Genomic DNA, 12,276 nt, shown 5'->3' with positions numbered 1-12,276 from the left:
AGGAAATTCTGCGACCTCACAGTGGGATACCTACAGAGTTCAGTAGAGCAGGGGTCCTAGAGCGCTTACAGAACCACCGTAGTGTCTGATTTAGCACTATGTTCTCAGAGACAACCAAGGAGCTAGCTACTATCACTTCTTTTTTTCCAGTGCTTTATATTAAACACAGGCCTCAGCCTTTAAAATTAGTATTTTGGACAAAAGAATAAGGAAGACGCAAAACCACCTGAAGGCTAAGTGACCTTCACAGTTACAGAGTCCGCTGTGGTTTACAGAGAAATTCCCTTTCACGTGGTTTTACAGGTGGGGAAACTGCCTCAGAACAGTGTGACCTGTGCACCATCACGCGCTGACTAGCAATGCTAGTACTAGCACTTAGATGTTCGACATCAGGATCCAGGCTTGCACCCCATCACAGTAAGAAATTGTGCAAAGGGTTAAGACAGACAACGGAGTTGTATGAGGTGACCCTACAGACCCAGGTTTCTGAGGGTGTCTGGAGGTTCAGCCTTTCAGTCACAAAGGTACCGAAAAGACACAAGTAATGGCAAGTAATGATGCACTTACTAAGTGCCTTAAAGAGCACTTCCTGGGGCGCCTGGGTGGCTCCGTTAAGCATCTGCCTTCAGCTCGGGTCATGATCCCGGGGTCCTGGGTTCGAGGCCACATTGGGCTCCTTGCTCAGCAGGGAGTCTGCTCCTCCCTCTCCCTCTACCCCTCCTCCCGGCTTCTATTCTCTCTCAAATAAATAAAATTCAAAAAAAAAAAAAAAAAAGAAGAGCACTTCCCATGTGTTATTTATTACACACACCAACACCCCACCACCAATGAAGCACTCACTCCACCGCTCCTGATGTGAGAGAGCTAGAAAGACCTAGAAGCCTGGGCAGGGTGTCTGGGGTGCGGCTTGCCACTTTTTTCACACTCCTGCCTCAAAAGGGTGGGGGCTTTTTCTCCCCTACCTTGGGATCCAGACAGCCCTTGGAGGGGTACTCGCAAGGCTCTTCTAGGAAGCATAGGGACCTTGCTGCCCGCCTGTCCTGCCCTTCCTCCTTCAGCGTCCTGGGGTCTGAGGTGGGCGTGGTTTTAGGACTGGCAGCGTCTAGCAAGCAGTCAGACTCCGCTATGAGGGGCAGTCAGGCCGAAGTGACAAGCTCTGAGTCCACAACCCTATCTGTGGCAGGCTGAACAAGCCATGGGCTGCTCAGGCTGGCTGCTGCTGTGGCTTGGAGCAGCGAGTCCTGTCAGTCAAGGAACCATCTGGCTAGAGGCATCTTCCTAGGCTTAGGAACAGCAGTTGAGACAGACTGGGTCCTAGTGGCTCCCCCAGAGGCCTGGAACCCTCAAGGCTAATGCTTCTGGGTCAGTGCTCCTGCTGAGTGGGCCCAGAAGCACAGTGCAGGCCTGAATTCAAGGTTCCCCATCACGCACCTTGGGAAGGAGGGATAGGCCCGGGGGTCTCAGCACCGCCTGGGGGCGAGACTACCTAGCTAGGTCGAGGAAAGGATGGGGGGCCTGCAGGACCAAACTCAGTGGGCCCCCAGGTCATTCACTGGGAAGGACTCCCCAGGGGAGAAACTTGCAGAGGCATCAGCGGGCACCCCGAGGGGCTTCAGTGACTGGAGTTGTTCCGGGCCGGCTTCCAGGTACTGGTGTGCCCTGGCTGGGTGGGGTTAGGACGACGACCTCAAGAGGCGAGGGCCAGCTGTCTACAGGTTATCTCTTTATCTATCTTTATCTCTTGTCCCCCATTAACCTACCACCTCTCCCAACCCCGCTGTCCCGCTGTCACCTTTCAGGAGCCATTCTCTGCTCCAGCTCGGGGTCCCAGGCACCTTTTCTGCCATCCTTACCTCTGTCGCTGCCAGCTCCTAGCCCCCAAGATGCAAATGTCACCACCCCACCTAGTGTCTTAGAGCCAGCTTCTCCCCTAATTCCACCAGGTGAGCTCCAGGCTCTTCCTCCCTTCTCTGCTCATCTTACCAGGCCAGGTCAGATGCTCTATGACCCTTTCCTCCCTCCCTGCTCCAAGGCACTGAAGGGCCCTGGCTGTCCTCCTGTGGGGCCAGCGGCCGGCAAGGACCCACACAAACACAGTGCAACAAGGCACACACAGGCAGCAGCGTGGTGGTGACAGCAGGGGCCACCAAGCCTCTGAAAGGCACGCAGCTGTGGCGACAGCCAGCCAACACTGAGTACCTGTAAGTGTGGAGCAGGGAGAGGTGGGTGATGACCTGCCTATCCGAGGTTCTAAAGTCAGGGAACCAAAGGCCTCGGGCACACCACGTTGTTGTAGGGTATTCCACACCCCCGTGTGGCCCTAGCGACTTTGTCCCTTCTTCCAGCGGAACCGGGGAAGGTGGCAATGGTCGCCACTGAATTAGCCAGTACCTAGGAGCCCCTAACCAGCGTTGGCGCCAAGGGGTGGCTTGACCGCCCCCCCCCCCGCCCATCTCTATTAAGCCTCCTAAAGTAAACGTAAAATCGAATTTTCTGGTGTGCAGACCTAGTCTCCCCATCTTTTCAAAATCGACTACAGCCTCTTTAGTCGCTCAGATAAGAAATTTTGGAACCGCTTTTGTCACCAACCTCTGCCCTAGGCGGGCAGCCCGAGGACCGATCGAGGGCCAGAGGCTCCGCGCCGGCTTTCCGCAGGATCTCAGCTGACGGAACTGCGGGACAAAGGCGCCAAGAACCACCTGTCGCGGGCGCACGGCGTCTTCGTCTCCGTCGTCTTTTCCCTTGGTCGCGGGGAGCCGCTTCAGGGCGCCTGTCCCGGAGTAAGCGGAGCCACTGGGAAGGGGCGGCTCGAGCTGCCCAGGCCTAGGGCCGGGCGGAGCGAGGGGCGCTCGTCGGGGTGGAGACGGCGGCACTGCGAGGGGAGCGTCCCAGCCCCGCCGAATCCGGCGTCCGCGGCCCGCGGGGAGCCGGGAGAGCCAGCTCGTCTGCGTCGGAGGGTCCTGGGCCGCTGAGGAGCGCGCGGCGATGGAGGGGCCGCAGGGTCTCGGGTCGCAGCGCTGGGCGGGACCGGCGGGGGTGGCGGGGGCCCAGCAATCCGCCTTGGCGTCCCGAACTTCTTCCTGGGGCGCGCGCACACAAGCTCTTCGTGCGGGCCTGGGGGTCCCCCGTCCCTGGGTTCGGCCGGGAGCCCGTTCCCTTACTCCAGGGCCTGGTGCCCGGTCCTCGCTCGACGGCTGGAGGGCGCGCTCCTGAACGCGCCGCTGCCCCAGAGCCGCGCGCCGGCGAGCTGGAGCCGCTGCTGGGAGCGCCCGGAGGAGGCGGGCGGGCCTAGTTGAGGCGGCGGCCCGAGGCCGGCTTCAGGCCGCCCCTGACGAACCGGAGAACCGCTCGGCGGCGCCGGGGAGCGGCGGGAGCTGCGCGGCGGCAGGTGAGGACGCGGGGCGGCGGGGAGAGGTGGGCGTGCTCTCCAACCCCGCCGCCAGCCATCCCGCCGTCGCCCCCAGGAGGGGAGGAGATGGGCCGGCACTTCTTGCGGGAGGGCGCGGGGGGCGGCCGGGGCTGCGCAGAGGCCTGGGCCGCAGCCGGCGGCTTGGGGGCGGCGGGGGGGCCTGTACTGCGGGTGGAGGCGGCGGCGGCTACCGGGGTAGGTGCTCTCTCGAGGAGGGCAGCTCGGCAGCTCCCAGGGTGAAGTGTCGCTGGAACCTTAGAACAGGCCCTCTGAAGGACAGGCGGGAAAGGGGTTGAGACCCCCTCTGGGCCCCAGAGCAAGTAGAGTAAGAGCTCTTAGCAAAGACATTAAATAGGGGATCCTGGGTGGCTCGGTAGGTAAGGAAGTTCAGTTGGTTTCAGCGCAGGTCCTGATCTCAGGATCATGAGACGGAGCCCCGCCTAAGGTTCCACGCTCAGTGTGGAGTCTGCTTAAGATTCTCTCTCTCTCCTGCCCCTCCCCCACTCGTGCTTGCTCTCGCGTGCTTTCTCTCTCATAAATCTTTTAAAAAAGAAAAGAGATCAAGTAAGTTGCAAATCACACAAGCAGACAGGATTCCCTAGGTTGTCATTTAAAATCCAGGACTTTTTTTTTTTTTTTTTAATCACAACAGGTCTCCTTGTTCTATAGGAGTCCCAGGAATTTAGAGCTGGCTGAGTTGGCAAACTGAGCTGAGAGGCAGAAAGGCCGGGATAGTTGATGATGACGATGACGATGATGATGATGATGATGATGATGATAGGGAGGTGGGGGGTACGAAGGGGCAGAGAGAGAATCTTAAGCAGGCTCCATGCCCAGGGCAGAGCGTACGGTGGGGCTCACCTCCGGGCTCCACCTGAGTCTCCATCTCAGGGCCCTGAGATCATGACCTGAGCCGAAATCAGGAACCTGACACCCAACTGACTGAGCCACCCAGGTGCTCCAGGCAGGGATCATTTAAATTAGTAGTTCCCCAAGTGTGGTTTCTGAACCAGTAGCATTAGCACCACCTAGGAAAGTTGTTAGAAATGCAAATTCTCAGCCTCTCTCCAACCTACTGAATCAGAAACTCGAGGGAAGACTCCTAGCCATCTGTGTTTTAATCAGTCCTCTCGGTGATTTCAGACAGACAAGGAGGTTGTCCCAGCCAACCTAAGCCAGGCCTTCAGATTCCAGCTGATGACTCCCACCCCACCCGTCTGGCTCCTGGCTCCCACTTCGGGCTAGCAGCCCCTGTATTGTAATGCTAGTGTAGAGAGGGCCACACTGGGATTTGCACTGGGAGACAACAGTTTCCCATCAGTGTGCCCCTTCCTCCCCCCCATTTTGTAGCCAAACCCTCTATCACTTTCAATTTCCAGGGGGTGATGTCTCAGAGAATGACATCCTTGGGTTGATGGGGAAAAAAGGGTATACTTCATATACCCCAGTGGTGAACCCTACTGGCAGCCTCCAGCAGATATTGTTCCTTACCCACCCCCCTCCTCTCAGCCTGGCCTAGCCTTATTCCTCAATCCCTGAGCCCACTCCCGTTTGAGCCACCAACTCTATGCTGTGAACTATCTGGTTCTTGCACAGCCCAGGAATACTCAAGAGCTCAGTATGGGGCATTCTGGGGCACTTGTCAGATATCGCCTGTGAATTCTCAAGTTCAATCTGCGAGCTCGAGGATCTCAGAAGAGGAAGTATACAGGCTTGACAGAAGTCCTTCAGGCCCTCCCCCCATCCCTTAAATGCCTGGTACTGCTCATTGTTCCAAAGTCCAGGGGTAGAATTAACCACGTAGCTGGAAAAGTATCTGTCCCCCACCCTCACCCTGCAATATCCATTCTTTTACTCATAATCATGGAGATCCATGGAGAAGTAGAGATCCGACTGCACCTCAATTGTAGTCATTGCCTTTTGAAAGACTGCCAATGGCAGGCAGAGCTCTGGTTAGCCAAATGCATGTGCCCAGAGGGCATGGAGCTAGCGGCAGATATCGCTTGCGTGGGTAAGTCCAGCTTTTGTCCAAGATCTGGACTCCTGGGGCCACGGGCTGGGAGGAGCAGTAGGGTACTGGGAAAGATGACTGGTGGTGTGCCAGGCACCATTCCGGGTGTGGGGCAGGAGACTGGATATGCATCAGTGTATGCTCTGCCTTGGACGAGCATGTAGAGTAGTGGTCTAGTAGGGGAGGGGTGATATCTACCTATCTATCCACCTACCTACCTACCTATCTAGATATGTATCTAGATTTACTTTTTTAAAGATTTTATTTATTTATTGGGGGGGTGGAGAATGCACATAAGAGAGAGCAAGAGCAGGGAGGGAGGCAGAGGGAGGGGGAGAAAGAGACTCCTCACTAAGCAGGGAGCCTGATGCAGGGCTCTATCCCAGGACCCTGAGATCATGACTTGAGCCAAAGGCAGATGCTTAACTGACTGAGCCACCCAGGCGCCCGGATAGGTATCTAGATTTAGATATAGATATCTATTAAAGTGACAATTGCCACGGGAGGCTTAAAATGTTTTAGGGGTTCTCAGGAGGGGAAGGTTGCTTTTATATAGGACAAGTGGGGAAAGCATCATGGAGAAGTTAACACTTGGGCTGAGTCATGAGGCATGGATAAAATTTGGGGAGGGGAACAGAGAAGAGCTTCCCATTGGAGATGTCTCTATTTCTCCCTAGACCTGCCCACCCTACCAGGCCCGCTGGTTCTGTGGGTGATTGTCGTTGTGACCTCTACACTGAGCCTCCTTATGGTGTGTGGGGTCCTGATTCTGGGTAAGGAACATCCAGCAGGCATGGCTGATTCCAGGCTGCCTACCTCTTCACTGAGCTGTGTGTGGGGTCCCAGGGACAGACGTGGCTGATTTCAGGACCCTTGCTTCCAGCAGAGCAGTGGTGGGCTCCTCGGGGAGTCCAAGAGTAAAAGCAGCCGTGGAGGCCCAGGGAAGACGTTTGCCTTAATGGGCATCTGGAGAGACGTCCTGGGTGGAGGGGTGGCAATGGAGGGTGGGCCAGATGGGCAGGTAGAGAGTTCGCCCTTCTTTCTCAGTGAACCATAAGAAGTGGCAGGGCCTGTGGGGGATGAGGCTGCCAGGCCCTGAGCTTGAGCTTCTTTGAACCTCCACCATCAAGACAGCCCTCAGCCCTTACTACTGCCAGGTGGGGTTTGGCTGGGCCTGGCCCTGGCCTCTGCCCCCAGGGCTTACAGAAGTTTCCCCAGCCAATGTCACTCTGCTCAGGTAAGTTCTCTTCCTCTGAGAACCCGTGCACTCTGAATCTCTCCCACTCCCATCCCATTCCCTGCTGTGGTGAATTATGGTTCACAGAGAGGATGTGGCCCCAAACCTCTGTGTGGAGGAGATAGAGGTCAGAGAAATTCCAAAATGCAGGGTAACTTGTCCAAGGTCAGCTGTCACCCCCAATTCTTGGATGGGGGAGACCCTATGATTCCTTTAGAGCAAGGGTTGCCACTACCCAGGGTGTCTGCAAGGACGTAAGGAAAACCTCATCACAGACACCCTGAACCCATACCCTCTCTCTTCTGCCCTGGTTCTGTGCCCGTCAACATCGCCTCTGTAGGGCTTGTACTTGGAGAGATGCCACGATGCAGAAAGACCTGAGTCCTCAGATAGGGCCGCCTGACCATATAGGGGATGACAAGGAGGTAAAAAGGAGGCACTAGAGCCTCTAGGACACTTACCTAGGCCCAGCCGACCACTCCCTTCCAACCTGTCTTCCTGCAGAGCCTTGGGCCATGGTGCCTTTGGAGAAGCCTATGAGGGATTGGTAATTGGCCTTCCTGGGGACCCTGGCCCACTACAGGTGGCTGTCAAGGTGAGAGAGGTGGAACTTCTGGAACAGTTGCTGGAGTTACAGTCAACCCACTCTCCTGAAGTGTCTGGGGGAGCTCAGGAGCCCTCTTCCTCCCCAGACCCTGCCAGAACTCTGCTGGATTTCCTTGGGGAGGTGCTCATCATCAGGTGCACCTGGGGCCATGGACAGGGGTGGGCGGTGGGAGCAGAACTGCCTCCCAGAACAGCTTCTCTTCACCCTGGGGCGAGACGGAGCGGGGCTAGGGAGACAGAGCCTGTCTCTAGTGTTGTGGAACCTAGAGCCTGGTTTCCCTCCCTGCTGGCAACTGGGGTATGTGCCTCTCACTCAGCAAGTTCAGCCATCAGAACACTGTGCGCTGTGTAGGGCTCAGCCTCCGGACTGCCCCTTGCCTAATTCTGCTCAAGCTGGTGTCTGGAGGGGGCATGCAGAGTTTCCTGAGAAACAGCCGGCCACACTTGGTAAGACCCTTCTCCCAGCTCCCTGAGCCCATCTAAAGACCCTGTCCGGGGCCCCTGGGTGGCTCAGTTGGTTAAGTGTCTACCTTCGGCTCAGGTCATGATCCCAGGGTCCTAGGATAGAGCCCTATGTAGGGCTCCCTGCTCAGCAGGAAGTGTGCTTCTCCCTCTGCCCCACCCCCCCAGCCACCTTGTGCTCTCTTTCTCTCTCTCTCAAATAAATAAAATCTTTTAAAAAATAAAAATTAAAAAATAAAAACACTGTCCTTGTGTACCCAAACAAGCAGGAACTAATGTACCCTCTGCCCTACCCAGGGCCACAAGACATAGCCCAGGGCTGCCCCTCCCTGGAAGAAAATCACTTCATCCATTGGGAGTGATCCTGGCTCAGAGGGGGTGGGGGAGCAGCCCAACTCTCTCCCCAAGGAACAGCTCTTCCACGTCACTTTTATGGAAACAGATCAGGGCCAGGCCTTCTGAGTTCTAGCAGTGATTTTTGCCTGCAGGAACATTGCTGCCAGGAACTGCCCTCTGAGCTGTACTGGGCCCAGCTGAGTGGCCAAGATTGGGGACTGTGGGGTGGCAAGAGGTATCTACAGGTGTGGGGTCTGGGGAGGTGGGGAGGCTGCTGCTCCAAGGGCGTTTACCAGCACTCTGGTGGCACTTGATCAGCTAACTCATCACGCAGCTCCTCCCTCCTGCAGAGCCAGCTGTTATGGCAAGGGGGGCTGGGCTCTGGTGCCCGGCAGGTGGATGCCCCCAGAGGCCTTCTTGGAGGCCTCTTCACATCCCAGACAGACTCTGGTGAATACACACACAACCCCCTCCCTGGCCTTGGGCCACCTCATGTGAGGGAAAGGGAAGGCTATGCCTGATGCAGGTCTTTTGGGGTGCTGCTCTGGGAGATCTCATTAGGCTTCTATGCCTAATTATGCCCTGCTCTGGGAGCACCAACTGGGACGTGCTGTATTTGTCATTGGAGGGGGACAGATGGGTCCTCCCAGGGGCTGTCCAGGGACTGTGTGAGTATGGAGTGTTGTCCAGGGAGGAAGGTCCTTCACAGCCATGGGTGGGATGAACTCCTGCCTCTCCCCAGGTACCATATCATGACCCCGTGTTGGCAGCACCAGCCTGAACTCCGCCCTAGTTTTGCTGGCATCTTGGAACATCTTCCATACTGCATTCAGGTGTGCCCTCTGACCCGCCTTGACCATCTTGATCTTGAGGGTCCGGAGGGCAGCCATAGAACAATGTTGTGGTCCCCTGCTCTCCTGTCCCACCCGCCATTACAGGACCCTGAGGTGCTGAATTCACCCCTGCCAGTGGAGCTGGGGCCACTCTGGAGCAGGAAGGAACTTCTGGGCTGGGGAGCAGGTCTTTGGAGGGCCTAAGATCCCCACAGGCCCAGGAACAGAATCTGGAGAGCTTAAAGAACTGGGGAGGGAGCCTCCTTGGCCCCTGGCTGCCCTCTAGTCTCAAGACCCCCAAATCCAAGGACTTCCAACCTCAGGGGGGATTCCAGAGGAATCCAAAGGAATCCCCCCTATGGCTCTTGGGCCCCAAGGGGCCCTGAAGGTGAGGACTCAAGCACTGACAGTAGCAGTGGTTCCTCCCTGCATTCCTCCCCAGGCTTCTAGGGAGCTTGTTATTCCAGTAGCCTCTGTCCCCTGCAGTTTGTTCTGCATGTCTGGGCCTGTCTCAGGGTTGGCCTGGCACCACTGGACCCTCCATCCTGGAAACCAGCTCAGGCTTCCCGGAGAAGAGTTTGGCCACTCCCAGCCTTTGATCTTTGGGACCAGAGTTTGAAACTGCCTCCTGCAGGAAGCCTCTAGATTACCCGTTCCCCATGAGCATCTTTCATCTACAGATGCCTCCAATCCTACAGATGCCTCTAATAAAGAGCTCTTCTCATACCCTCCAGTGATCTGAGTGGACATTAGGGATGCCAGGGAAGTGAGAAAGGGATCAGAGGAGGGAGGGGTTGAGGCCTGAGTCACCAAAGTTGGTGTTTTTGAGTTTTATTGGGAAAGGCTGTCCATTGTAGTGTGGGAGGTTAGACCAATAGATCTAGTGCCTGCGAAATAAAATTCATTATTGGCCTCTCTAGAGAGATACGCAGCCCCCTCAGAAGAGCTGGGCTGAGGAAGGAGCCCATTGTCTCAGCCACCCCTCCCCCACCCCCACCCCCACCCGGTTAATTAGTGCCATCGGTTCTGGGAACTCTGGGTCTTGTATGGGGGACAGCCCCCAGCGCGTGCAGTGCGTCCCATAGTGGTTGGCACCTGGCCCTGCAGAACCGTGTGAATGGCCCCGCACTGCGGGGTTTCAGTCTCTCGCCGGCATGCATGGCGGGGACGCAGCCGCAGGTCCATCTGTTAGAACCGGGGCCCAGCCTCATCTCTCGGCCAGGCTGGCCAGGATGCTAATGAGATTGTCCAGCCCCAGCAAATAGCCGTCCTCGCGGTTGCCCTCCTCCCAGGGCCGCCGGTGGTCCAGGGTCTGGCCGTCAGGGAGGGGCGTGGTCTTGCCGAAGTCGATGAGCCACACACCTGCGCGATGGCAGTGATCGTGCACGAAGAGTAGCGAGCTGCCAATCACCTGCCGAGCCCCACACGGTCAGGCCACAGCCCTTTCCTGGAAAAGCCCCCCATCCTATTCCTGCTGTAGCCCTCACAGAGCCTACCCCTCTTACCTCGTGCCTCCTAAAGAACTCAGAGACCTCCAGGGTGTCCCGGATCTGCTGCAGGCGGTTCAGATACCTCCTCTGGAGAGGGCAGGATAGGATAGGAGGGCAGATTAACTAAATACTAATTGAGCCTCTGCTAATACTAGGGGCCACGATGCGTGCTTGGCTTGGCAGATACCGTGGTGAGGAAGAAACAGCCCGCCCCCCAGGTGCCATAAATGCTACGATGGGTGCCACAGGCGAGGGCACCAGACTGGATGACCTAGGGGCACCCCCTCGGTTTCAGGTTTCCCAACACCAGGATCCGGCGCTCACCAGCACTTCCGCATCCCCTTGCACAAACTCCTCGAAGACGCGAATCACCTGCTCCCGGCTTCGCGTGGTCTTAAAGTCGGTGCTGCAGGAGCCGTCGGCTTTCTGAAGGAAGTGGGACAGGAAGTGTCAGGGTCCCCGTGTCTCTCCTCTGCTCGAGGGGAGAGGATCAGGCTAGAGTAGAGGTACCTCCCAGGACGTTGGCTGCCAGGGACAGCGGGAAGGCCGCCAGAGAGTGCCTCGCGGTGGGGGTCAACAAGGAGGGCAGACACCGCGCAGTGGGGTAAGGGCAGAGGGAGGGCCAGGACGCTGCAAAGCGAAGCGGGCCTGGCCCACCTTGATGCCTTCGATGCGGAAGCCGAGCGTGGTGCTGGAGCTGATGCCTTCCCGCCACTGCATGTAGCGTGGCTTGGTGACCGCGCGCTGCGCGTGCTCCTCCTCGGTAGGTGCCGCAGGGTCTACAGCCAGCATCTTCTTGTACATGTCCTTCCGCAGCTTGGGCCGCTCGCGGGCTTTGGTCAGCTCCTCTTCCAGGTAAGTCCTGCAGAGGCGCGGGCCGCAGTGGGGCATAAGAGAACGCACACCTGGACCCTGCCCGGCGCGGCTCTGGGCGCCCGGGAGAGCGCTCAGCCCCGCCCAGTGCCCCCGCGCGGACAGCCAGGGCACGTGTACCTGACGCCCATCTTGCAGTCAAGGACGCAGGGCCCATCGAAGCCGTCGAGCAGGTCCTGCAACTGCAAGTAGCTCTCGCCATCGCGCTCCACCACGCCGTGGAAGGCGGGCACGCAGCCGCGCAGCGCGTCCGCCATGAGCCGCGCCAGGCAGTAGCGCTCCGGCTCCGAGCTGCGCTTCAGGATCAGCCCGCTGGTGCCCGCCGCCTTGAAACTCCCTGCGGACTGGCACCAGTTAGCGCGGCCTGGGCCCTTCCTTTGCCGGGCACCCGCTCGCCACCACCCCCTCCCCGCGCCTGCCCTGTGCTCACCCGTGTGCCCAGCCAGCTGCACCCAGGCGTAGCGCTTCTTGAAAGGGCTCATGACGGGCAGATTCACCATGGTCCGGATCTTCTGCCAGTGGCTTTTCTGAAAGCGACAGGGTCCCGGCGTGCACGTTGCCGTCAGCAATGCATAGGCCCTCCCTCCTTTGGCACGGGGTCTCCTCCTGCCCCACCCCACCCCACCGCAAGCAGCTAGGGCCCCGTGGTTCCTTCACTCCCTCCCTCCCTCCCTCAAGGAAAGTGTATTGTGAGCCTGTGTGGAGGATACGGAGACAGGCACAGGTGATGACAGATACCCAGCTTCTCAGTTTCTCCTGGTACTTGTTCATTGGTATACATATTTTATGCTGCATAAATACAGTTTTTCATCATCTTTCCCTTAACTTCATTCATACTTCTAAGTCATTCATTTTGTTATTCAATTAATATATGCCAGGTACAGTGCCAAGCACTGGGGTATTCACTGGAGAACAGGATAGTGATTCAGCGGGACAAATAATTAAGTTAGTATAATGCGTTAGGTAAATGCTATGACAAGGGAAAATACAGGAGGCTCTCCACCGTGCTGAAAAGAGCC

The 12,276-nt window shown here is 57.4% G+C and overlaps 2 protein-coding genes across 2 annotated transcripts in view; one reads left to right on the top strand and one right to left on the bottom strand.

Moving 5' to 3' along the window:
- The first annotated feature begins 1,195 nt into the window (after nucleotides 1-1,195).
- LTK (leukocyte receptor tyrosine kinase) lies at nucleotides 1,196-9,280 on the top strand. Its single transcript, XM_040620411.1, is given in 30 exon segments — nucleotides 1,196-1,238; nucleotides 1,800-1,943; nucleotides 2,033-2,201; nucleotides 2,656-2,679; nucleotides 2,681-2,779; nucleotides 2,922-3,025; nucleotides 3,028-3,065; nucleotides 3,233-3,302; nucleotides 3,305-3,415; nucleotides 3,450-3,548; nucleotides 3,551-3,604; nucleotides 4,789-4,809; nucleotides 4,812-4,878; nucleotides 5,263-5,420; nucleotides 6,098-6,193; nucleotides 6,468-6,657; nucleotides 7,162-7,252; nucleotides 7,350-7,365; nucleotides 7,368-7,398; nucleotides 7,581-7,714; nucleotides 8,023-8,083; nucleotides 8,214-8,306; nucleotides 8,412-8,479; nucleotides 8,482-8,511; nucleotides 8,572-8,636; nucleotides 8,639-8,672; nucleotides 8,675-8,729; nucleotides 8,804-8,894; nucleotides 9,000-9,045; nucleotides 9,048-9,280. Coding segments are annotated over 30 exon segments (2,535 nt in total).
- Nucleotides 9,281-9,944: 664 nt separating this feature from the next.
- LOC121100184 (inositol-trisphosphate 3-kinase A-like) overlaps nucleotides 9,945-12,276 on the bottom strand; it is a 2,487-nt gene continuing 155 nt past the window's right edge. Inside the window, exons 2-7 of the mRNA XM_040620410.1 lie at nucleotides 11,688-11,784; nucleotides 11,378-11,594; nucleotides 11,042-11,246; nucleotides 10,709-10,810; nucleotides 10,400-10,471; nucleotides 9,945-10,305 (exon numbers count right to left, since the gene is read on the bottom strand). Coding sequence (XP_040476344.1) covers nucleotides 10,102-10,305; nucleotides 10,400-10,471; nucleotides 10,709-10,810; nucleotides 11,042-11,246; nucleotides 11,378-11,594; nucleotides 11,688-11,784 — 897 coding nt within the window. The 3' untranslated portion in view covers nucleotides 9,945-10,101. The remainder of the gene's footprint in view (nucleotides 10,306-10,399; nucleotides 10,472-10,708; nucleotides 10,811-11,041; nucleotides 11,247-11,377; nucleotides 11,595-11,687; nucleotides 11,785-12,276) is intronic.

This window comes from Ursus maritimus, unplaced genomic scaffold, assembly GCF_017311325.1.
Source record: "Ursus maritimus isolate PB19 unplaced genomic scaffold, ASM1731132v1 scaffold_35, whole genome shotgun sequence".
Taxonomy (NCBI): Eukaryota; Metazoa; Chordata; class Mammalia; order Carnivora; family Ursidae; genus Ursus; species Ursus maritimus.
Note: the sequence above shows the minus strand (reverse complement) of the source record. Positions and strands in the feature narration are given on the sequence as shown.